The 26732-nt window shown below is 44.2% G+C and overlaps 1 protein-coding gene across 2 annotated transcripts in view; it reads left to right on the forward strand.

Moving 5' to 3' along the window:
- Window positions 1–1690: 1690 nt before the first annotated feature.
- The window catches only part of LOC115206063 (protein phosphatase Slingshot homolog 2), a 38068-nt gene continuing 13026 nt past the window's right edge, over window positions 1691–26732 (forward strand). The window contains exons 1-2 of one of the 2 annotated variants that reach the window (XM_029772628.1): window positions 1691–2122; window positions 6844–6887. In XM_029772628.1, coding sequence (XP_029628488.1) covers window positions 2060–2122; window positions 6844–6887 — 107 coding nt within the window. In that variant the 5' untranslated portion in view covers window positions 1691–2059. Of the gene's footprint in view, window positions 2123–6843; window positions 6888–20636; window positions 21331–26732 lie in introns of those variants that run through there. The other variant, XM_029772627.1, reaches the window with a different exon arrangement.

Raw genomic sequence — 26732 nt, forward strand, 5'->3', positions numbered from 1 at the left:
ACTAAAGCGAACACCGCCATTTTTAATTTTGCCCAACCTAGATCGAGGCACAGACACGGTCTCAATGGGGAAAGCTGAGCTGACTACGCTGACTGTGCTAATGACAGACTCCACTAAACTGGCAGGCTGGCTAACAGCCTGCTGCCTGGCCTGCACCCTATTTCATTCTGGAGTTAGAGGAGTTAGAGCCCTGTCTATGTTCGTAGATAAGATGAGAGCACCCCTCCAGCTAGGATGGAGTCCGAATGGAGACAAATACATGCAAACCCTTGATGAGAACCTGCTTCAGAGTGCAAACGACCGTAGACTGGAACGAAGATTTACGTTCCAACCGGACAATGACCCCAAGCACATAGTCAAAGCAACACTGGAATGGCTTCAGAACAAGAATGTGAACGTCCTCGAGTCGCCCAGCCAAAGCCCAGACTTGAATCTCATTGAAAATCGTTGGAAAGACTTGAAGATTGCTGCTTTCCGTCGCTCCCCATCTAATTTAAGAGTTTGAGAAAATCTGAAAGGAAGAATGGGAGAAAATCCCCAAATCCAGATGTGCAAAGCTGATACAGACATACCCAAGACAATGTAATGAAGCTGGAATCGCCGCCAAAGGTGCTTCTACAAAGTATTGACTAAGGGGTGTGAACATTTCTGTAAATTATATATTCCTGTATTTCATTTTCAATAAATGTGCAACAATTTCTAAAAACATGTTTTCACTTTGTCATTATGGGATACTGTGTAGAAAGAAATTATTAAATCCATTTTGAATTAAGACTGTAACACAACAAAATGTGGGATAAGAAAGGGTATGAATACTTTTTGAAGGCACTGTATAAGAAGTCTCACAGGAACTACCCAGTGGGCACAGATGTCAGTTCAACATCTAGTTTTGATTTACATTTGGTTGAGTTGTCAACTAATGTAAAATCAACTAAAAGAAATCACCATGTCGTTGTATTTTGGTTAAAATTTGGGTGAAAAAAATACTAAAATCCCTTGCTGATTACTTTTTTGCAAATCCAATCAGTTTTCCACGTTGAGTTTTTTGGTTGAAATTACGTTGAAACAACGTTGATTCAACCAGTTTGTGCCCAGAGTGGATTGCCTTTTCACATCCATTGCAGATCTCTCAGCTGCAAACTGTTTAAACCGTAGATTTATGTAATTAGCTATATTTGGTGTTAGGAGCCTCATGTCAAAATGTAATTTTCAAACGTGTAGGACTGCATTATTTTCTTCCACCCTTTCCTGATACAGTTTCCAGCATGGTTTTACTGCGTTCATAGCCTTAAATCCCGTTCACAAAATTTGTCAATCGAGTTCAAAGCATATGAATGCACACAACAGCCCTATTCTCCAGTTTACATGTAGGCCTAGTATATTCCAGGTTTCCCAGTTGTTATGAACGCAGCAAAACCATGCTGGAAACTGTATCAGGCAAGAGTGGAAGAAAATAATGCAGTCCTACACGTTTGAAAATTACATTTTGACTACGGTTTAAACACTATGCAGATGATGTCAATCTAGCGGTGAAAGTACAGCTATCATGCTTTCAAACAAATTATGTTGTTAAAAAATTACAATAATATATCGTTTTTTATATATAATGTTTTGTTAAATTTAACTGCCGAAAATTCTGTTATCGAAGTCATTTACAAGCATTTCGCTACACTCTCAATAACATCTGCTAACCATGTGTATGTGACCAATAAAATTTGATTTTATTCCCTTAGTATGTGACGTTTGAGTTCATCATGTGGGAGAAGGTGGAGCTCAGAGATGATTTCCCCACAAGTAATTACGAGTTGGAGGGGCGTTCACGTGGATTTTTCCCAGTCGTATGCTAGTATTTACGAATTGTTATCAATGCAGCATTAAACAAATGTCGTTTGACAGCTGGCCAGTGGCTCGCATGCGCCAAAATACGCTGCTGAATGAATAGGAGGGAAATCAGCAACGAACGAATAACCTCGGGCGCCTTGCACATCTTCTACTCAAATTATGAACATCTCGCCACCTCTGCTTTCTCTAACTAAGGTATCCTTTTCCTGGACCTTGAATGGCGTTGGTCACGGTTCAGCGTTCGCCAACACCCAGCGTTACCTCCAGCCCCTGCGTGTCGGTGAGTTGTCGAGCTTGGTCGTCTGTCATAGCACGGGATTTAAGGCTCAATTCTAACGTTATTGTTTAGGGTGGATATAGCTAACAAGCAGGTTGTTGTCCCATGCACTACTGTTAGTTAGCTAGGGGATATACTTTTCACGGCATTTCGATACCGAAGTGACCTTTTCGTAGCAGGAGATTTAGGATAAGGTTAGGAAAAGGTCTCCTAACCTGCGAGGAAAATCACTTTGAAACGAAGTGCGGTGAAAAGTGTCCCAGCTATCTACAGTAGCTGGCTATGTCCTGCTTTTTTTGTGCGCATGCGTTCCTACGAAATGGTTAAACTGAAATGTGATTTAGCTGTCTGCGTTGTGTATAAAAACACTTGACTTTTGCATATACAAAGTTGAACTTCCCCATTTCCAGACAATTTGTCGCTTAGCTACTACAGCCTGGCCAGCTAGCTAGTGAAGTTAGCTAGCTAGGTACAGTAGTGACAGTTTTGCAATGCAAATAACTTCAGTGCATATCTGACCTGTTTATCCCCAAGTCAATTATATACATGTTCTTAAAGAACTCAAAGAAGCCAGCTCATCAATAGCTTAACTTTCTTAGTCGGTGTCAATCTGTGTTGGCGAGTTTACCTGCGCATAGCTAGCTGATCATAGTGTTGCACTCGGTCACTGCCATAAGTGTTTGTACTGTATAGAGTTAAAACTCATCATTTTTATTAAAAAGACCTGGCTAAAACAATGTAATGGACTCTCACAACAGTTCCATATCAACTAGGCTCAAGTTATTCTCATATTTTGCATGAAAACCGGATTAGTATGACATGGCAGTCAAACGACCTTTTTATGATCCACATTGGGGAAGATTCCATCCATATGTCATCGAGGGTTAAAGTAGTGGACTATAGGGAAAAGGGTGCTATTTGTGACGTAACCATTGCGAGCAGTCTGTGGCTAGAGAAAAATAGTTGCTGTTTTGCTGTGACATGTCTCTGTGCGAATTGTCATGCCTGAATCACATTAGGCCAGTATAAATGGGAAAGAGGACCATGAGGGATGCACTAGCTTTCTCTCAACAGCCATGAAAACAGCTAAAGCAAAGGTCAACACTGAAATGTGGAGATGTGTTAAGAGCAGTCAGTCAGAGAAATCAGGTTATGTAGGTGAATGGAGCAGATAGACTATTATAGGTAACTGCCAAAATAAAGAAACTAAAGTGTCAATTTTTTTTAAAAACCTATATTTAACTAGGCAAGTCAGTTAAGAACTAATTATTATTTACAATGACTGCCTACCAAAAGGCTTCCTGCGGGGACGGGGGCTGGGATTTAAAATTAAAATATAGGACAAAACACACATCACGACAAGAGACACTACATAAAGAGAGACCTAAAACAACAACAACATAGTATGACAACTACATGGCAGCAGCACAACATGGTAGCAGTACAAAACATGGTACAAACATGATTGGGCACAGACAACAGCAGAAATGGCAAGAAGGTAGAGACAACAATACATCACACAAAGCAGCCACAACTGCCAGTGTCTGTGATTGAGTCTTTGGAAGAGGAGATTGAGATAAAACTGTCCAGTTTGAGTGTTTGTTGCAGCTTGTTCCAGTCGCTAGCTGCAGTGAACTGAAAAAAAGGAGCGGCCCAGGGATGTGTGTGCTTTGGGGACCTTTAACAGAATGTGTCTGGCAGAATGGGTGTTGTATGTGGAGGATGAGGGCTGGATGAGGGCTGCAGTAGGTATCTCAGAAAAGGGGGAGTGAGGCCTAAGGGTTTTCTAAGTAAGCATCAACCAGTGGGTCTTGCAACGGGTATACAGAGATGACCGGTTTACAGAGGAGTATAGAGTGCAGTGATGTGTCCTATAATGAGCATTGGAGGCAAATCTGATGGCCGACTGGTAAAGAACATCTAGCCGGTCAAGAGCACCCTTACCTGCCGATCTATAAATAACGTCTCCGTAATCTAGCATGGGTAGGATGGTCTGAATCAGTGTTGGTTTGGTAGATGGGGGGTGTGTGTTGGTGGTTGAGATCCGCTCCTTCACTTTGATCAGCTCTCTTGAGTTTAGGATACTCTTCTAACCTGTCAGCCAGACACGTTTGGGTGTTGGGCCACCACAAGCTGCCAGAAGAGCTGCAATGACTCTTGGCATAGATTAGACAAGTGTCTGGAATTGTATTGGAAGGCTGCAACACCATTCTTTTTTAAGAGAAATTCCCTAATTTGGTGTTTTGTTGATGGTAGTGGAAAATGCTGTCTCAGGCGCTGCTCCGGAATCTCACATAAGTGTTCAATTTGGTTGAAATCTGGTGACTGAGACACGCCCCTAACCCCCCCCACAACTGCTCCCCGGCCGCCGCCGACGTGGATGTTGATTCCAGTTGACTGCCTTTGCTCTGTGTGGACATAGCGCTCTCATCTCTTTTAGCTCCGTGTCTGACATCCCATTGACGTTAACACCATGCAAGGAAACTTTAGGCCTAGCTTATTTGATTTAGGCCGGTTCTGTCACTCCGACCACTGACTATTGTTTAGGCAAGTATCAGCGCAGACTGAAGTGTCAAATATTGACTCACCTATTAATTAAGCCTGCTCTGTATTCTGAACATCGAATCAGAGGGGGATTGCTGAATGGGGGAAATCTGCCTATTAGCACACTAAATCCTCCCCTCTCATTGGCTCGACGCAATCCACTGTACATCCTTCCTCCATGTGGTGGCATGGTAACCATGGAGATAGGCTTGTACATAGTATTACATGTATGGTGACTTAACCACGGGGAGAGGAGGAAGCTTGCGGTCTCTCCACTTCTCCACCAAAACACCTTTCTATAGCAGCCTATTGGCCTCTGTTGCTTTCGCCGTTTGAAAAACAGCGGGTGAGATGTTTTGGAAAGCTCGTCACATTGAAGGGACGGCTGGCTCCCTCGAATCATAATTCTCCTGAGTCACCATGTTTCTTTACTGTATTTCTGATGTGTGAGGGTTAATGTCCAGGCCGAGACATGTTTGCCTCCATTGTAGTAGTCTACAGTACATTCAGTGTGGCAGTCCAGCATTAACTAACACCTGTCTGCTTTATGATTTGTGCATGTTTGCGCGCCATCTTGGTCATGCGCCCATGCCCAACAAGCAGATCTCTTTACATAGACGAGGCCTAAATGTAAGCATTTTTGTATTCTTGAGTATAGGCCTGAGCTCTCTCTGGAATTTGTTGTGTGTGTGTTCTGCTCTTCTATGGAGATGCATTCGCTGAACCACTTCTTCCCATCCCCTGTGTGTCATGTACATCATGTGTCTGTATAGGACATGGTGAATGTAGCCAATGTGTGGTGCATTGGGCTTTATTAACCCAGTTCTCGCTCTCTCCCCCCCCCCCCCCCCGTGTGGCTGGACAGAGGTGGGGGGGGGGGGGGATCTGCTAGGGCTGCTGTGTCCAGGATTGACAGCCTGATCCCTGGGAGAAAGTTCCCTGAGTTTGGGGATTACTGGAGCAGAACAGGCTGGGATTATGGCCTGTCTGTCTGAGCAGGGACAACAGACTGCCTGGCCTGGGCGGGTGGGGGGGTGGGGGTGGAGAAAGAGGGATGCTTCAAACAGGCCGGCAGCCATTTTAACCCTTATATATTCTGCTTTATTCTGGGTTTTGTGAAGTATCACAACGGCCAAACCCCATGACATGGATGAAAGTGGATATTTAGCGGCACATTTAGCCATTGTGGAATTCATTATCCTCTTTAAAATAAGGTTAATTCACTCTTCCTCGGTGCCTGATGCAAAATCTCCCTTGAATAGATAGCTATACACTTAAATCTACCAAGCCTAAATATTAACAGCTGTTTCGACTGGGTGTGGAGTTCTTGTTCAGAAGGTCTGGCAGAGGCACACCTCTAATATTGCTGTAGTACTACATTACCTTTACTTTTAAGGCATTTAGCAGATGCTCTTATCCAGAGCGACTTACAAATTGGTGCATTCACCTTATGATATCCAGTGGAACAACCACTTTACAATAGTGCATCTAAATCTTTTAGGGGGGGGGGGGGGGGGGTTAGAAGGATTACTTTATCCTATCCTAGGTATTCCTTAGAGGTGGGGTTTCAGGTGTCTCCGGAAGGTGGTGATTGACTCCGCTGTCCTGGCGTCGTGAGGGAGCTTGTTCCACCATAGGGGTGCCAGAGCAGCGAACAGTTTTGACTGGGCTGAGCGGGAACTGTGCTTCCTCAGAGGTAGAGGGGTCAGCAGGCCAGAGGTGGATGAGCGCAGTGCCCTCGTTTGGGTGTAGGGACTGATCAGAGCCTGAAGGTACGGAGGTGCCGTTCCCCTCACGGCTCTGTAGGCAAGCACTTGCCTATTAACACTGGAAGCCAGTGGAGAGAGCGGAGGAGCGGGGTGACGTGAGAGAACTTGGGAAGGTTGAACACCAGACGGGCTGCGGCGTTCTGGATGAGTTGTAGGAATCTGTTTGGCTCATTGTTAGATATTTGAGTCACTTGACTTGATTCATATGCTTATCTCCTTGTTCAGGCCGGTTATTGTGAACAAGCAACCTTGTCTATTCATGTGACGGCAGCTGTCTCTGTCTGTGCGGCCACCTATTGATGGGTGTGTCTGTCTGTAAATAAGTCTTACTGTAGTCCGTTTATGAATACATTAGAGTGTGTACGTGCATGCGTTTGTTGGTTTCTGACTGGTTCTCTGCTCTCTCCCCAGGAGGCAGACAGTGGTGAGGATGACCGTCGCTCCCAGCCCCGGAGGTAAGATGAGACCATTACAAGTCACACTGACGTGATTGGCTGAGTCCTACTGTTAGAAGTCAACGTTTTGTAATCGAACAACTCTGAAGTATTTTTGGGCGTTGCACTGACAACATTCCAGGCCCGGCTGAATTTCTCCTCAATTATTGTTGTGTTCAGTGCCTGAGTCAGCTGAGACGACAAATGTCTGTCATTGGAACTCTGGAAGCTCAGCTGTAGTTCCAGCTACTGTCAACCAGGGGGAGTGTGTTGACCAGAGTTAATGTGCTGTCTTGGCAGTTGGGTTGATTATCAATACTGTCTCTTGGATCAACTCCGCTCACATACTCTGCTGCAGAGTCAACTGACTCTCATTTAGCCTGATACCGAGGCAGCACAATGACTGACAGAGGGGGTCTCAGCAAACACTTGAACAGAACAAGAATATTATACAGGCGGGTGTGGAACATTGGGCTCCCGAGTGAGGCAGCATCTCAGTGCTAGAGGAGTCACTACAGACCCTGATTCGATTTCAGGCTTTATCACAACTGGGCGTGATTGGGAGTCCCATAGGGTGGCACACAATTGGCCCAGCGTCGTTAGGGTTTGGTAGGCCATCATTATAAATAAGAATGTGTTCTTAACTGACTTGGCTAGTTAAAATAACAAAATGTAATTGATGACTAGGCCTGGGCTGTTATAAAAAGCATACACACAAGAGGGACTACATATCTCCTTTCAATTTACAGTATATGATCAAATATATTTTCTAATATCTTAAATTACTTTTTATCAACATGTAGACTCGTAAGGTAATGGTTGTGGTTTTGCATCTCCAAAACACTAGGATTTTTGAAATGCAAAATAGTCAGCCAGTGTAAGTATTTGAGTTGGTTTGTAGTACTCGTGTATGATTACTCCTGCTGATATATTTGCGTAGTTGTATCTGATATCTGTGTTACCTGCCGCTTGACGTCAGTGTGTGTTTTATAGAAGGACAGGACATCACTGCTGTTCTTGTTTGTGTTGGTTCACTTGTCTTGGCAGTTGGGTTTATCAGTACTGTCTCTTGGAATAAGGTTCATTCACACAGGTCATACTAATAGTTATAAACTCAGCAAAAAAAAAGAAACGTCCTCACTGTCAACTGCGTTTTATTTTCAGCAAATTTAACATGTGTAAATATTTGTATGAACATAAGATTCAACAACTGAGACATAAACTGAACAAGTTCCACAGACGTGACTAACAGAAATTGAATGTATCCCTGAACAAAGGGGGGGGGGGTCAAAAGTAAGTCAGTATCTGGTGTGGTCACCAGCTGCATTAAGTACTGCAGTGCATCTGCTCCTCATGGACTGCACCAGATTTGCTGGTTCTTGCTGTGAGATGTTATCCCACTCTTCCACCAAGGCACCTGCAAGTTCCCGGACATTTCTGGGGGGAATGGCCCGAGCCCTCCCATCCAACAGGTCCCAGACGTGCTCAATGGGATTGAGATCCGGGCTGTTCGCTGGCCATGGCACAACACTGACATTCCTGTCTTGCAGGAAATCACGCACAGAACGAGCAGTATGGCTGGTGGCATTGTCATGCTGGAGGGTCATGTCAGGATGAGCCTGCAGGAAGGGTACCACATGAGGGAGGAGGATGTCTTCCCTGTAATGCACAGCGTTGAGATTGCCTGCAATGGCAACAAGCTCGGTCCGATGATGCTGTGACTCACCACCCCAGACCATGACGGACCCTCCACCTCCAAATCAATCCCCCTCCAGAGTACAGGCCTCGGTGTAATGCTCATTCCTTCGACGATAAACACAAATCCGACCATCACCCCCGGTGAGACAAAACCGCGACTCGTCAGTGAAGAGCACTTTTTGTCAGTCCTGTCTGGTCCAGCGACGGTGGGTTTGTGCCAATAGGCGACGTTGTTTCCGGTGATGTCTGGTGAGGACCTGCCTTACAACAGGCCTACAAGCCCTCAGTCCAGCCTCTCCCAGTCTACTGCGGACAGTCTGAGCACTGATGGAGGAATTGTGCGTTCCTGGTGTAACTCGGGCAGTTGTTGTTGCCATCCTGTACCTGTTCCGACGGGTGTGATGTTCGGATGTACTGATCCTGGGCAGGTGTTGTTACACGGGGTCTGCCACTGCGAGGACGATCAGCTGTCCGTCCTGTCTCCCTGTAGCGCTGTCATAGTACGGACTTTGCAATTTATTGCCCTGGCCACATCTGCAGTCCTCGTGCCTTCTTGCAGCATGCCAAAGGCATGTTCACGCAGATGAGCAGGGACCCTGAGCATCTTTCTAGTGTCCTAAGTTTTCATAACTGTGACCTTAATTGCCTATCGTCTGTAAGCTTTTAGTGTCTTAATGACCATTTTACAGGTGCATGTTCATTAATTGTTTATGGTTCATTGAACAAGCATGGGAAACTGTTTAAACCCCTTTACAATGAAGATCTGTGAAGTTATTTGGATTTTTACAAATGTATCTTTTGAAAGACAGGGTCCTGAAAAACGTTTATTTTTTTGCTGAGTTTAGTTTAGGTTAGGTTGTAGGTTATAATGGGTTACCCTATAGGTTAGTAGCCTATAGGCTAACCTATTGTATAGTCTATAGGCCGGGGATCATCAACTAGATTCAGCCGCGGGACAATTTCTTTTTTTCTGGAGTGAATGGTCGGGGGGCAGAACATAATTACGTAATTTATAGACTGCAAATTGACAGCAAGAAGCCCAAACAGAGCTAATGTTTGACTAAAACATAATCCTTTCGAACCTTGCTTACATTTGTATACAATCACGTGACTCCCTATTGTGCGTGGGAATACTTGAGATCCGATTTCTTAAAACAAAGAAACTTGGAGTAGATTTCCTGGTGTTTTTGCAGTCAAAAATTCCACAAACTATGTATACAATGCATTGGGAAAATATTCAGACCCCTTCCCTTTTTCCACATTTTGTTACATTACCCCCTTATTCTAAAATGGATTAAATAAATATAAAGTCCTCAATCTACACACAATACCCCATAATGACAAAGCGAAAACAAGTTTATAGAAATGTTGGCAAATGTATAAAAAAAAAAAAAAAAATCCTTATAGCAAAGGGTCTGAATACTTATTTACATAAGACTCGAAATTGAGCTCAGATGCATCCTGTTTCCATTGTTCATCCTTGATGTTAAAACAACTTGATTGGAGTCCCCCTGTGGTAAATTCAATTGATTGGACATGATTTGGAAAGGCACACACTTGTCTATATAAGGTCCCACCATTGGCAGTGCACGTCAGAGCAAAAACCAAGCCATGAGGTCGAAGGAATTGTCCATAGAGCTCCGAGACAGGATTGTGTCGAGGCACAGATCTGGGTAAAGTCGCCAAAACATTTCTGCAGCATTGAAGGTCCCCAAGAACACAGTGGCTTCCATCATCCTTAAATGGAAGAAGTTTGGAACCACCAAGACTCTTCCTAGAGCTGGCTGCCTGGCCAAACTGAGCAATCGGAGGAGAAGGACCTTGGTCAGGGAGGTGACCAAGAACCCGATGGAGCTCTGTTAGAGTGACCAGAGTTCCTCTGTGGAGATGGGAGAACCTTTCAGAAGGACAACCATCTCTGCAGCACTCCACCAATTAGGCCTTTCTGGTAGAGTGGCCAGACCGAAGCCACTCCTCAGTAAAAGGCACATGACAACCCGGTTAGAGTTTTCCAAAAAGGAACCTAAAGGACTCTGACCATGAGAAACAAGATTATCTGGTCTGACGAAACCAAGATTGAGCTCTTTGGCCTGAATGCCAAGCGTCACATCTGGAGGGAACCTGGCACCATCCCTACGATGAAGAATGGTGGGGGCAGCAGCATAACGCGGTGGGGTTGTTTTTCAGCGGCGGGGACTGGGAGACAAGTCAGGATCAAGGAAAAGATTAACTGAGCAAAGTACAGAGAGATACTTGATGGTAACCTGCTCCAGAGCGCTAAGGGCCTCAGACTGGGGAGAAGGTTCACCTTCCAACAGGGCAACGACCCTAAGCACACTGCCAAGACAATGCAGGAGTGGCTTCAGGACAAGTATCTGAATGTTCTTGAGCTTGGCACCCAACTCCCATTTGTCTCTGCAGATCCTCTCTAGCTCTGTCATGTTGGATGGGGAGCGTTGCAGCAGAGCTATTTTCACATCTCTCCAGAGATGTTTGATCGGGTTCAAGTCCGGGCTCTGGCCGGGCCACTCAAGGACATTCAGAGACGTGTCCCGAAGCCACTCCTGCATTGTCTTGGCGGTATGCTTAGGGTCGTTGTCCTTAGCACACAGCCAAGCCACGAGGTCGAAGGAATTGTCCATAGAGCTCTGAGACAGGATTGTGTCGCGGCACAGATCTGGGGAAGGGTACCAAAAAATTCCTGCAACATTGAAGGTTCCCAAGAACACCGTTCACCAAGACTCTTTCTAGAGCTGATTGCCCAGAGTTCCTCTGGAGATTGGCGAACCTTCCAGAAGGACAACCATCTCTGCAGCACTCCACCAAACAGGCCTTTATGGTAGCGTGAGTAGGTGTGTTCAAACTTTTGACTGGTACTGTATAATTATATATTTGAGATTCTTCAAAGTAGCCACCCTTTGCCTTGATGGCTTTGCACACTCTTGGCATTCTGTCAACCAGCTTCATGAGGTAGTCACCTAGAAAGCATTTTAATTAACAGGCGTGCCTTATTAAAAGTTAATTTGTGGAATTTCTTTCCTTAATGTGTTTGAGCCAGTCAGTTGTGTTGTGACAAGGTAGAGGTATACAGAAGATAGCCCTATTTGGTGCAAGATCAGCTCAAATAAGCAAAGAGAAACGACAATCCATCACTAAGACATAAAGGTCAGTCAATCTGGAAAATTTCAAGAATTTTGGAGGTTTCTTCAAGTGCAGTCACAAGAACCATCAAGCGCTTTGATGAAACTGGCTCTCATGAGGACAGCCACAGGAAAGGAAGACCCAGAGTTAACTCTAATGAACAGAGTTACCAGCCTCAGCAACCCAAATAAATGCTTCAGAGTTCAAGTAACGGACACATTTCAACATCAACTGTTCAGAGGAGACGGTGTGAATCAGGCCTTCATGGTTGAATTGCTGCAAAGAAACCACTATTAAAGAACACCAATAATAAGAAACTTGCTTGGGCCAAGAAACACAAGAAATGGACATTCGGTGGAAATCTGTCCTTTGGTCTGATGAGTCCAAATTTGAGATTTTTGGTTCCAACCACCGTGATGCAGAGTAGGTGAATGGATAATCTTCGCATGTGTGGTTCCCACCGTGAAGCATGGAGATGGTGTGGGGGGGCTTTGCTGGTGACACTGTCAGTGATTTATTTAGAATTCAAGGCACACTTAACCAGCATGGCTACCACAGCATTCTGCAACGATACGCCATCCCATCTGGTTTGCGCTTAGTGGGACTATCATTTGTTTTTCAACAGGGCAGTGACCCGACACACCTCCAGGCTGTGTAAGGGCTATTTGACCAAGAAGGAGAGTGATGGAGTGCTGCATCAGATGACCTGGCCTCCACAATCCCCTGACCTCAACCCAATTGAGATGGTTCTACATGATTCTGTGTTATTTCATAATTTTGACGTCTTCACTATTATTCTACAATGTAGAAAACAGTAAAAATAAAGAGAAACCCTTGAATGATTAGGTGTGTCCAAACCTTTGACTGTATGTATTATTTCTTAGCTCAGAACTTGAGGGGCCAAATTGGTTAATGAACCCTGCTATAGGCTAATAGGACCTGGCTATAGTACCCTTGGAACTAACAAACAAGGGTGTGTGTTTGTCTGGGTTTGAGTATCGGCCTAATGTCAAGTATTGTTCTCGTCAGTAGAATTTCACCTGAACTCTCAATCATAGGACCTTCAGAAATTCACAACGTCATGATAATGATATTACATAGAATTAATTGATGGCAGAGCTGATCGTTGTAACAAGCCTAACTTTACACAGTAATAGAAAAAGCCATTATTTTGGTAAGCTAGTCGGCTTGCATCAAGACGGCATTATAATGTCTGCTGTACTAACTGCTTATAGGCCTATTCAGCTGTCATGGCTGTTTATGTTCTCGTGTTACTGTTATGTACACCTAACCCTTGCAATGTAGCGTATTTTCTGTGCCTTGATTTCATTTTACTTCTGGTCAGGAATTAGTCTATTGAATTCTGCTAATGCAAGATAGGAATCAGAGTTCTCCATACCAGTGCAGTTCTAGTTTGCAAACATACTGGCTCCACCACTGTGAACTGTTGGGCTTCATGCTGAGAAGGAGCCAACATGACATTGTGTGCATTTGGCCAGTACAACCCCAGAACATTTAATGCCCATTATGCTTTTGCACTGACTTCACTCTGCACTCCAATGCTGCAGGACATGTGGGCTCAATTATCTATTAGGTAATACTATTGCGATGGTGAGGTCATTTCCCCCCGCCCTGCCCATTCAATGTCCTCTGTGAGAGTGTTCAGATCTTGGGCTATTTTGTCATTTGGCTGCCTCTTTTGCCAATTCCTCCCCCAACTCCTTCTCACCCAACCCCTTTATTGTAACAGCCTGACCCCCTCGTTGGTTATGTAACAAGAATCCCAAATTAACAGTTGCTTGCTTGCTTGCATGCATGCATGCATGCATGCATGCATGCATGCATGCATAAACCTCATAAGGATTCCAGTACTAGAAATACATTGAAGGCAATGTTTCAGGGGGGAAAATTGTGCAGTACTCGATGTTCCACGTTTTGCTCAGCCCTTACCACTTATGGTAAGAGTGCCAATGTCATCTATTCTGTGCCACGCACAAACACGCACGCGAAAGACATGACAGCTGTTGGTTCCACTGCTCTGATTTAAGTGTAACATACTGTAATACATTAATCTGTGCTCTGGCTGTGTGACGTGTATGCACCGCGATGAATGTCAAGGACAACGTACTATATAGTACAGGCCTAGGCCTACTTCATTGTCATTAATAGTAAGGAGAGGGCTGTTGGACCGCAGGCCTATTGAGGGGGAGAAGGGATAGGCTAAAGGATGTTCAGGGTCCTCTCTGTGACCTTGTCTATTCATTGTTAGCAGTTGAAAGGAAATGCCTACTGATAACTTCAACATGGCTCTCGTAAGATTGGAGATGGTAGACACACACTGATGTGCAGGGCTGTGCACAGACCTTTCAGGGGCAAGTTTAACAAAAAAAAAAATATATATATTTTTTTACACGTCTTTAAAAATCTCAATTCATAACATACCTCCTGTATAGAATTTTTTTTTAAACATTTTTTTGGAGCATAGGTCTGTTTTTATTTATGTAACCCATTCACTCATCACAAATTATAAGCAAGCTACACTATATATACCCAAAAGTATGTGGACAATAGAGCTTTAAATTAATGGATTGAGCTATTTTAGCCACACCGTTTGCTGACTGGTGTATAAAATTGAGCACACATCCATGCAATCTCCATAGACAAACATTGGCAGTATAATGGTCTTACTAAAGAGCTCCGAGTTCCAAACTACCTCTGGAAGCAACGTCAGCACAGAACTGTTTGTCAGGAGATTCATAAAATGGGTTTCCGTGGCCGAGCAGCCGCACACAAGTGGTGGAAAGCTCGTCGCCATTGAACTCTGGAGCACAGGGATGCAAACTAGTCACCTTTTGGCGAAATTTGCCGTTTTTAATCCAAAATAGGTAAACTGTGATTCGTGTACATTTTTGTGACTGGGGGCTTCTCTATGTACATTTGGGTCACTAATGGCTGTAAGCAAACCAGTGATGAGCGTTTTGGAGCAATAATGTCTATATCCAAGGCTCGCGCCTGGGCTCAGCCAGCCGTTCACAGAATGCAGAATGCAGCACGCGACTGAAGAGACTGAACTTGCTAGTTACAGCATCAGCGCGCGTTCTGGAAAGAGTGGAGAGTGGAAAGGCAGTTTGATTTGGTGATGAAGCATACTTCATGAGCTGTAACCGAAAAACTGGTATTTGGAAAGTTTGAGGTGAGGGAGCAAGTGTGATGGAACAAGTTTTGTTAGCATTAAGTACTGTTATCTTGCTACAGTAGCTGGATCAAATGATCTGTTAGCTAGCCAGAGAGATCTTGAGCAACATTATCTAACTTAGCTGATCAAATAATTGAGTTTGAAAATTAGCTTGCTAACAAAGTCAGTCAGACAGCTAGCTGACGTTGCAACATCAGATTGGTTCCTCGGGAACATTATTTACGTTACCTATTAGCTGTAGTATTAACTGGTGTATATGACTCCTTGCCATTCCTCAAGCTATAACGTTAACGTAAACTCACTCACTTTTGTACATCGTATTGGTCCGTACAATTGACCGTATTTTTGCGCACAAAAAACATAATACTTCCAGATCAACTGTAATATCAACGTAAAGCACAATTTCTCCCCTTTCCAGCAAAATCAATGACGAGACCTTCATGATGCCCATCTCTGCATAATTCAAGAAGGCAATGAGCTCCGTCGGGTCTTTTTAATAATGGCGGGTGAGGAGCGAAGGCTATGAAGTGATCGTGAAAGGGGGAAATATGTTGTGTAAGGAAACTAGGTTTTTTTTCATCCAATTTGTCCAACTAATCAACTTTAAAATGTAAATAAAACAGAGTTTATGTAATGTCTCATCACATACCTGTTTGAAGGTTTGTGTCAAATTTGAAGAGGGGTTTAGGGCTGCGCTAACGTTAGCCTCACAAGTGAACTGGCTCGCAGTAATGACGCGCAAAAAGATGCAATTGGTACCCTAGTCAAGAAATATTAGTTTAATATTAGCAATAATTATATTAATTTAGACAAATCATGAATAATGAAGTTTTCTTACAAGTGTATATGGTTAAGCATGATTTTAATCTGCGAGAGAAGGGCTACCTACCCCTGGTGGAAAGAGGCTGTACGGCACACAATGAGTTGCTAATGTGTGCTGTACGTTACGTAGTGTCACGATGTAACATACAGCGTCAAGAGGGGTCCGTTTTTTAATCTCTTCTCCAATACTGTTAGTCCATTACCATGTCAATCAACGCTGCATCGAAACGTAGTTCACACCCCGGATTTCGATGCCAACACAGTCACTACAGTCCCATTGGTTTTCATTGCAGCCTCGACATTTGTACTGAATGGGGTGCGTTTACGTTAGTTGCTCACTGGACTCTGGCAATCTGAAATGTTAACTAGTTAGCTAGCTATAAACTAATGTTTTCCCTCTGGTTAATTTTCAGAATGAGATAATTAGGTGAAAAATGAGGCGCTGCTTGTTACAAGTGGATTCAAGGATCAAGTGTAGCTGGAGCTGGGCCTGGCTTAAGCTGGATGCCGACACTTTCCCTCTTTTTCAATAAGGTGGATAAAAAATGGTATGCCAGGTGTACTCTCTGCCTGAAAGAGATCAATTATGCCAACAGGGTCTCATTCTCTGCTGCTGGCACATTGTAGAACAGATGTACACAGGCAAAGTGTAGAACGTACTAATGCGCAGTGTAGACCGTTATATATTGTTTTTGTTGTGTTGCACTTGACATACTGTAACATTTTTGTGATATTTAAAAAAATAAAAAAAAAATACATTTTTACTCAGTGAATGTTATTTTTACACACATGTAGCCTTGTGCAATTAATCAATGTCTACTATAGTGGCCACTATAATAGAGCAAAAATAGAATGCCTGTTTCATTCTATTTCTACTTTTAAGACGTTTGTTTCCCAAGTGCGATATTTTAGATGTGCGTGGTCACGGGCGTTATATTATAAAGGTGGCTAACTGCAATATTAGTGTGTTTTTCTCTGGACTTAAGTGTCATTTGCAGTAAAGTCTAGGCAACAAAAAACATTGGATTGCTTTCCTTAAAATGTTTAGCTTTGATTTATTTGACTGATTTTTGTGATTTCTACTGATTTTGTGATTTATCTTCAACGCTGTATCATAATCTTCATGATATATGGCGATTAGCTAGTCTAGACTACCTGTGTTGCTGCTGCCAACTGAAGAAGAGATGGAGTTGAGTCGGCGGGTCGTTGATGAAGCCGATCCTCTCTGCTGCGCGTTTCAGCCAACCAGATCGTATAGTGACTATGTAAATCAATTTATAATCAAATGTTATGCTTCTGTGGCAGTACTGTTGCTATTCAAACTAGGTAACTAGCTACACACCCACACACACTCAATCGGTGACCACATCTCAAGCCATGCATGTTTGGATAGTGGGTGTGCACAATCCCAGTGTAAGGCGGACTTGGTAACGGGTGCAACCGGGCGTGCGCAAGCGCTGTACAGGGCAGACCAACAGGCGCAACCAACGGACGGGGTGGCGAACTTCACAACGACTTGCGAGCAATGGGTTCAGAATAACAACGACAAACTTTATTTAAATAAGTTACCACCACCCAAAAGGGCACTTGGTGAGTGGGAGGGGCGCAGGTTGACTATATAATCTATGTGCCTGCTGCAGCACCTCAGATGTGGCTGGCAGAGCAGGTTCTTCTGGATTTGGGTTACCTTGTGCTCAGTGTTCACGCAGTCCCATTACCGGTTGTGGAAAGGAAATGGCAGACGCAGCCAGCTAGCTGTACATGCTGACTCAAACCCCTGGCCTGGAGTCCTGTTTCTCACACCTGTCTGTCAGGCGGGAACACCTCTCCTGGCTACCAGCACCGCCCTACTAACCTCAACTGACAATGATTTTCCTGATCATATCACTGTTTTCCTTCTAATTCCTGGTGCCTTAAGTTTCTCTTTTTTTTTTTTATCCCTTCACTTAGGTCCCAAGGTGCTCAGATCACAACCAAATAGGTGAAGTGGTAGGTAAAAAACACTTTAGCTTGACGGGGCATGCATTAGCCTGTGCTTGGCCTTGTAGTGTTTATGTCCAGGTCTGTTACTAGTGCTGCAGTTAGTGTAGGCTAAGTGTTCTGGCTTGTCTCATTTCAGCCCTGCGCTCCTCTAACTAACTCCAGTGAAGCAGGCCTATAGGAAACAGCTGCTCGCTGGGTTTTAAGGGGTAACTTGGGGAGTACACAGAGACCCAGTGACTGACTGCTGCCTGTAACACTTGACCTTTTTTCTGCTTACTCTCATTCAAAGAGCGAGAGAGAGACAAGCCATCGGACTCACGTGTTGCCCCCACATGTTCGTACCCCATTACCAGAGTCAAAACAATGTGATTTAGTAGTGGGTCTCGCCTATTAATAGCTGTGCAAAACATTCTGTGCCACATAACTAGCACAGATGCCGGTCACAGAGTGCTTTTTAATGTGTTGTTTGGCTGGGATGATGACACAATGGGTGACTGGCTAAACCTCATGAACTGCTGAATGGAGAAGACCATGTGACGATGCTCTCTAACCGAAGACACCCAGGTATGTGTGTTTCTACGTCTCCTTCCCTGTCATGTTATTCTGAGTGCACGAGGGGTCAAGTGTTACACACACATTGTAAACATGGAGTGTAACCATGTCCCACGCCGTCGCGGCCAGCCTTCTCATCTTTTCTCTGGCCACTTAGGTTTTATGACTTTAGAGAGGAACTTGCATAGTAGCTCCCTGTTTGTGTACCAGCTGCATGTGTTATGTAGTGTCTTGGGTAATGGCAGACCGTGGGGAGTGGAAACATCAATGGAGTGTTTTGACGAAGTGCCCCACATTTGCATAATACAGCTTACAGACCTAGCCTCTCTGGAACCAAGGAAAGACAGCATGTGGGAAAGCATTTGAAAGTACATTGGCCGCCACCATCTGAAGCTTTCCAATATGAGTGAGGCCAAATGAAGCTATAGCTTAGTTTTAAATATACTATGGCCTGTTTTATTAGGTGGACATTTAGCCATGTAAGCCTATACAATGTTTGTTTTGGCTGAAGCGGACCAGGAATTAAGGAAGGAAGTAAAAGACAGAGGAAGAGCTGTGTTCTCAGAACTATCACCTTTTGTTGTGTACACGCATTACCGCTTTCATTCTTTATCCAAGGCCAGGTCGTGTTAAAGTGAAATTCCTTGACTAGCTTCTCTTGGTTCGGAGACGAGGGACAATGGGGAGCAGGAAGAGGAGATGGAGCTGTTGACTCTCTGGGGACTCATTGTAGAACAGACCTTAAATACTGTACGGTTGCCTGCCTTGTTTGTACAGTAATAGTGCAGTGACATAGGAACATTTATGGACACCAACAGACACACTAAAATAGCTTCCATAGAGTCCGCTTTGTCACTTAGTTCTGGGGATACTGTTGTGATTACCTCGACTAACGTGTACCCCGCACATTGACTCGGTACCAGTACCCCCTGTATATATCCTCGTTATTATGTACTTTTCTTGTAACCTTTTGACCGATTTTAGATTTTTTTTTACTTTAGTTTATTTAGTAAATTATTTTATTTACTCTTTCTTGAAATGCATTGTTGGTTAAGTGCTTGTAAGTAAGCATTTCACAGGAAGGTCTACCTGTTGTATTCGGCTAATGTGACAAATACATTTTAATTTGATCAGTGACGAACTTCTGTACTCGCACTTGAGATCTCTGTTCCAATTTTTTTAACGTCTCCCATTGAGTAATATATGCAAAAATCGAAGTTGCGCACTTCTCTAAAGTCTGAAATGGGCACAAACTAAGTCGAATTAAGAAAAAGAAGTATATTCTTGGTAATAAAAATCCCTTAACTAGCTAGCCTTTGACATTTGATGCATCTTAATTGTACTTCCTTGACTCTTCATGTCCTATGAGCCCAAATGATCTCAAGCCCAGTGGAATAGAATATAGCTCAGTTGGGTTGTAAACACGGTGCCCTCGTGTAGCCTATTTTACACTGCTTTATAGACCTCTCACTTTCCTATTTTAAAAACTGTATATCGCTTGACAGTCTGATCCAGATAACAGGCCAACACATGAGTCTGGCCTAAGATAAGCATCGCAAAATAGTTTTTGTATAACAATGGGGCACGTAACTGACATGCACCCCATGGACAATGTGTCATAGGTTTATTACCGCGCCTGGTTTTCCTCTCATGTGGCCCCTTGCGTAACATCACTGTCTCCTGGTCAGTGTGAGAAAGGAGATCAGTCTCTCACTCCATGAATATGATATGGTTCACCTTCTTACATCTGATCGGAATGGTAAAGGTACAGCTCATTTTGCAGTTTGTTCCCAAATCCAATTCACTCAGTTATTTAGCAGTGTTTGAGACTTTGTCAAGTTGCTGTCTGGGTGTACTCAGTAAGGTGAAACAGTGTCCACAAGCACAATCCCAAGGAGTGAGTTGTTGGTAAACACAGCTCACACAGAACATGTGGTTGCAATAGCTATGTTCACGTCTGCCAAAATAATGAACCGCTTGAGTAAATGAGGGATACAAGGTATATTGTAAGCAGGTGCTTCCCCACAGGTGTGGTTCCTGAGATGAAACCGATATAAACCATATGCCATGCCCGTCTGTCTCCAGATCTCAACCCAATTGAACACTTATGGGAGATTCTGGAGTGGTGCCTGAGACAGTGTTTTCCACCACCCTCAACAAAACAACAAATGATTGTGTTTCTCAGGGAAGAATGGTGTCTTCATCCCTCCAATAGAGTTCCAGACAGTTGTAGAATGTATGCCAAGGTGCATTGAAGCTGTTCTGGCTCGTGGTGGCCCATTGCCCTATTAAGACACTGTTGGTGTTTCCTTTATTTTGGCAGTTATCTGTGTGCTCGTTCTGTACTTCCACTCTTCAGCACCTCACTGTACTTGTCAGTCATAAATATGGCTGTGTCTTACTCTTCCACAACCTTGACGCTGTAGGTGTGCCCAGTGTGTTGTCTCCTGGTTGCCCTCCCCTCCTCTTTCCATTGGGCCCTTCGAAGCACATGTTAGCAACTCCTCCCTCCCACGAGTTGAGTTTGTAGTGGCTGCCTGTGTCCCGTTTAGAAGTTGAAAGCTTTTACTTTAGGACGGACACGAGTGCTCTTCATTGACAGATATTGATTATAGGTCGTTTTTGAAGGATCCTACCGCGAGAATAATTCCGTACGGTGTTACAGAATTTGTGTTGCAATTAAAGAATACTGTACTTTCATATCCAGTAAAATGTGTGTTTCATAAGTTTATGATAAGCTACACGTTTTTTTATTTTACAAACAGGATACTTTATTTTCTAGCTGCCTATTTTATAATGCCGCAAAGGAGATAGGTCGACATACATACTGTCAAATATCTATTGGGTTCGTTGGACTAATAAGTGTTGACCATGGTCGGATTGGAGTGAACATTTTCGAGGATATTTGACGCCGCGGGTCTCATCAACGATCGGTCTACTGTTCGGTGGTCCAGTCATGACGCTCGGGAGTGTGTCCGCCACCGGGAGCTCGGCGGAGGGCTGCTTCTGCTCCTGCTGCGGAGCGAAAATGACGCCCAACGGAGTTGTGTCTCAGAACCAGATCAACCAACTGTGAGTTGTACATTTTTGCGATTTTTAATATTTTTGTGACTCAAAAATTACGAAAACATTTCCCCATTTATAATTTGCCAACAGGAATAATTTCCCCATGTAGTGGACATGCAATATTGAAGAGAATTTACTTTAGCTCAGTTGTCACTCGTCTTAGATGTTGCAACATTATTGTGAAGGTATCCGACTTATTTTCTAATAACGTTGTGACAGTCCATCCTGACTGCATGTATTTCCCGGAGAGTGACGTAACAGGATGCAAGTCATCTTGACCGGGCTTCCTCTCCAGGTTGAGAAATAAAAGCACAGATAGCACAATGGGTTATCCTTGACTGCATGGCGTGATATCTGAATCATCTACCTGGCTGTCTCCAAACTGGTCTGACGAATCCTGTCAGTCAGATATCCATATAAAGCAACAGTGTCTGCTCTATGAACTAAAGCCAGAGAATCAGCCTGCCAGTCTCACTTCACCCCCCCCCCCCCCCCCCCCCTTTCAGGTGTATGGCTTTCCTCTGTGTCCTCTAAGCCCCTAAACTGGCTTCTCCAGGTGTATGGCAGGCCCTTTGATTTTTTTGCGCTGGTTATTTATGTGTGTATGTGTGTTTATAGATGATCAATTATGCTTTGGCAGATGTGTTTTCTGATTGTTCTCAGGACACGTAATACAACATTCTATAGCCCATCTATCTGTGTTTTTGAGTTGAAGCTCTTTGTTCTGAAGCTTGCAGCCATTCTAACTAGGCTAATTGGCTGAGGTGTTCATACTTGTGCCTCTGTTTTTATACAGTGTGAGTGAGACCAGTCATCAGATCCCGGTGGCCGGCCAGAGAATGATTTGATAGCTGGCATGTAGAACAGGTGTGAACATGACACAGGAATGATTAGAACTCACCCGTTAAGGGGAGTGCTTTGAATACAGAGAAATGGCCCGCCTGATGAAGGGTAGGTAGTGGGTTGTATTTGTATGTTTGATTGTTGCGTAGGAAAGCACTCAAGTAAGGGAACCTGTCTTTCCAGGTGTAAGTCCATCAGATTAATACAAGTTTAGTCAAGCTGTTAGTGTTAATATGGTGGAACTAGCCTAGACACCCTTGCTCCAGAGTTTTAGTCTAGGTCTACAGTGTGTTTCAGGGCAGTAACAGTCTATCAATAGACTTGATCAGTGTTTTGGATGAACCAATGCAATATGCTTGAATCAAAAAGGCCATATCTGCGTTGCAAATACCGGACCATCAAAGCTGCAATTAACTTTTTTTTTAATCACATTCCCTGTGACAATGACTGGCTGTCCAGGCCGTGTTGGATGTTACGCAACCCTGATGTTGCTCCCGACTGATTTATGCATTGATTGACCATTTGCTCTGATGAGTGCTGAATGAAGACATGCAAATGTGTTGTCAGCTGTCCATTTACTCACTTTGCACTGGTTTCCATGGCTACATGGGTGGTAGTAGTAGTACTTATTTGCTTATTGGGGATATTAGATATCATTGCTGATAGTGCAGGCCTTATCTGTAGCGTAGGTGCCTTGTAAACTTAGCAAAAAAAGAAACGTCCTCACTGTCAACTGCGTTTTTTATTTTTAGCAAACTTAACATGTGTAAATATTTGTATGAACATAAGATTCAACAACTGAGACAAACTGAACAAGTTCCACAGACATGTGACTAACAGAAATGGAGTAATGTGTCCCTGAACAAAGGGAGGGGGGGGGGGGCAAAAGTAACAGTCAGTATCTGGTGTGGCCACCAGCTGCATTCCTCATGGAGTGCACCAGATTTGCCAGTTCTTGCTGTGAGATGTTACCCCACTCTTCCACCAAGACACCTGCAAGTTCCCTGACATTTCTGGGGGGGAATGGCCCTAGCCCTCACCCTCCGATCCAACAGGTCCCAGACGTGCTCAATGGGATTGAGATCCGGGCTCTTCGCTGGCCATGGCACAACACTGACATTCCTGTCTTGCAGGAAATTACGCACAGAACGAGCAGTATGGCTGGTGGCATTGTCATGCTGGAGGGTCATGTTAGGATGAGCCTGCAGGAAGGGTACCACATGAGGGAGGAGGATGTCTTCCCTGTAACGCACAGCGTTGAGATTGCCTGCAATGACCTCCAGCTCAGTACGATAATGCTGTGACACACCGCCCCAGACCATGACGGACCCTCCACCTCCAAATCAATCCCGCTCCAGAGTACAGGCCTCGGTGTAATGCTCATTCCTTCGACGATAAACGCAAATCCGAACATCACCCCTGGGTGAGACAAAACCGCGACTCGTTGCCGGTCCTGTCTGGTCCAGCGACGGTGGGTTTGTGCCCGTAGGCAACGTTGTTGCCGGTGTTGTCTGAGGACCTGCCTTACAACAGGCCTACAAGCCCTCAGTCCAGCCTCTCTCAGCCTATTGCAGACAGTCTGAGCATTGATGGAGGTATTGTGTGTTCCTGGTGTAACTCGGGCAGTTGTTGCCATCCTGTACCTGTCCCGCAGGTGTTGTTATACGTGGTCTGCCACTGCAAGGACGATCAGCTGTCCGTCCTGTCTCCTTGTAGCTCTGTCTTAGGCGTCTCACAGTACAGACATTGCAATTATTGCCCTGGCCACATCTGCAGTACTCATGCCTTCTTGCAGCATGCCTAAGGCACGTTCACACAGATGAGCAGGGACCCTGGGAATCTTTCTTTTGGTGTTTTTCAGAGTCAGTAGAAAGGCCTCTTTAGTGTCCTAAGTTTTCACAACTGGGACCTTAATTGCCTACCGTCTGTAAGCTGTTAGTGTCTTAATGACTGTTCCACAGGTGCATGTTCATTAATTGTTTATGGTTCATTGAACAAGCATGGGAAACAGTGTTTAAACCCCTTTACAATGAAGATCTGTGAAGTTATTTGGATTTCTACAAATGATCTTTTGAAAGACAGGGTCCTGAAAAGGGGAATTTTCCTTTTTTTTTTGCAGAGTTTATTTCCTCACTTACTAGTTCACTGTGTGTATGACAAGGGCTGTCATCGTTATTATATGGTCTGGACTAGTTAGTCATTTGAATAGCCTTGACTTTGTTTGTCTTCATTTGAGAAACAAGTACTGTACACGCACACTCTCGCTGGCCCGCACTGGCACTTGTACGCCATAAATGGCACCAGATGTAAGAAAGCCAACTTCCTTGTTTTGGAGGAAAACTTTGGCCAGGTTTTAGTATGTTTTCTCTTAGCCTTTTCAGGGTAGGTAAACCACCACCTATAGGCTATATGATGGCGTCATGGTTTACTCTTCTATGTCCAACCAACCAATCCAGAAAATCAATGGGTTTTGATTTACCAACAGATTTTTGTTATTAGTGTGTAACCATTCTATAAATAGCCAGAGGAATGCCTGTGTCAGCAAGACTTTAATGTTTAACCATGGGCTGGGCTAATTGTAGGTTTACAGTGTTTGGATACCTGCTGGAAACCTGAAATCTGAATGATAAACAGAACGGGAGACATGGACATTAATGAGATGTTACAGGTCTGGTTCATCAGCAATCCAGTGAGACATTACCATGCTGATGCTACTAGTAGCGCACTATGTAGGGAATGGGGATGTGACAAACGTACAAATGTTTTGAACGTTTAAACTGCAATTTTCTATAGTTTTAAACAATAAGAAAAAAATCCTAAATGACGTGAATTCACAGTTCAGATATGATCCTGCGTGTGATCGCTAGGGGGCAGTGCAGTTCAATCTACCACGATCCTGGCTACTTACCAGATGGTGTGCACCTTACTGCTGTCCCCCACCCACTCAGAAATAATGGTAGTTAATGCCGTTTTAGGTTCTCTGCTGTATCCCTCTCTATTTTCTCAGTTGTCAGCACATGGGACTCCATGTCCCACTTCTCATCAATGTGATGGGTCGTTGCAGTGACGTATGCTTGCGGTTTATACTTGCATAACAAGCATTGTAAAATTTCTCCATCCAGGCAGTCAGGGTTTTTCGACGTGGCTTCTTGTAGTCTTTGTTCTAGATATGCTATCAGGGCAGTGAAGAGGACATCCTCTACCATTGACCATGGCTGCGTATCAACTGAAATCATTTCTGTAATCAGCACTGTGATTTTCCTCACTGCCGCCAGAAACGGGTTGGGTCTCATGGTGACTCCCTTTTCAGATGGTTAAGCATTGCACCTGTACTGCCACTGTAGCACAATTCCGCCTTGCAAGTTTGTGTATTTATTTAACCGCCTTTTTCATTTAACATTATCAAAGTATTGCCATACAGAACTTCGCTGCTGTTACTTCCCTGTCTCACTCTCTGCCGCGCTTCCAACTGTTAACGACGATGACGTGCAGAGTGCTTTATAACCATGGGATATCATTTGAAAGATGCTTTTCTCCTCCTAGTAACATTACATCATTGTTGCATTAGGTATTTGTAAACAAACAAAAAAACAATCCCTTTATGATAATGATTGAGACCTGTTTAGTGATAAATGCAGGTTGAGTCAGTTTCTTTAGTCTTGCCTTTTTGTCTCTTTCCCTGTCTGTCTGCTTCTCGCTCTCAGGGTCTCTGGCATAATTATCTCCCCTCGTCCGTTAGGCTACTCTTGCTCTGTATTTAAACATAGCTCGCTAATTCACATCTCTGTGTGAGTGCGTGCACCTCTCTCTCATTGCCTAATCTGTACCTTAGGAAGTGCTAGAATGCAGCCCCTCTATCCACCTCTCTCTCACACACTCACACCACCACCCCTATCTTTCTGGCCTGAACTCATAGAGCCTTCAGCAGTGCCGGCCATGGCAGCCAGGCCTCTGCAGCCTGGGCCTATATTTGTATCTCTCCTAGTTAATGGGACTAATATGGGCAGGGGGGGGGGGGGGATGTCAGTCACACACACGCATGTCTTTCTGTGCGTAGGAGGAGAGTGGGGCGCTAGGCTATCAGAGAAGGGCCTCTCACTTAGTGATGATTGTGTCTGTGCCCTAACAAGTACTGCCCTGTGCCGCATGCCGAAAGATGAGTGTCGCCTCTGCCTCAATGCCCGCTCCTGCTGCCCGTAGACATGAATCGGCCAAAGTGGCTCTAGTCTAGAGTGGCTCTCTTTCTACCATCATACAGCCACACACTCATTGTTTCCACTGTTAGGGGCTGCACCCATAGGGCTCTGGTCAAAAGTAGTGCACTATTTCAGGATTGGGGTGCCGTTTGGGACACGCACACATAGTGATTTCGGAACACTCTAGCATAGTCAGAATAGTTCTGAAATATTTACGACAGACCGTGTATGAGTTTCAAACTATATTGGGGAAATGATCAGCAGGGGCCTTATCAGTTGTTGAGGTGTGGATAATATTTCACATTGGAACCAGTTACTGAGTGTTCGAGCAAGTTAGTGGCCAACAATGCCCCCTTTGTCTACTGATCC

This window comes from Salmo trutta, chromosome 13 (genome assembly GCF_901001165.1).
Source record: "Salmo trutta chromosome 13, fSalTru1.1, whole genome shotgun sequence".
NCBI classification, from domain to species: Eukaryota; Metazoa; Chordata; class Actinopteri; order Salmoniformes; family Salmonidae; genus Salmo; species Salmo trutta.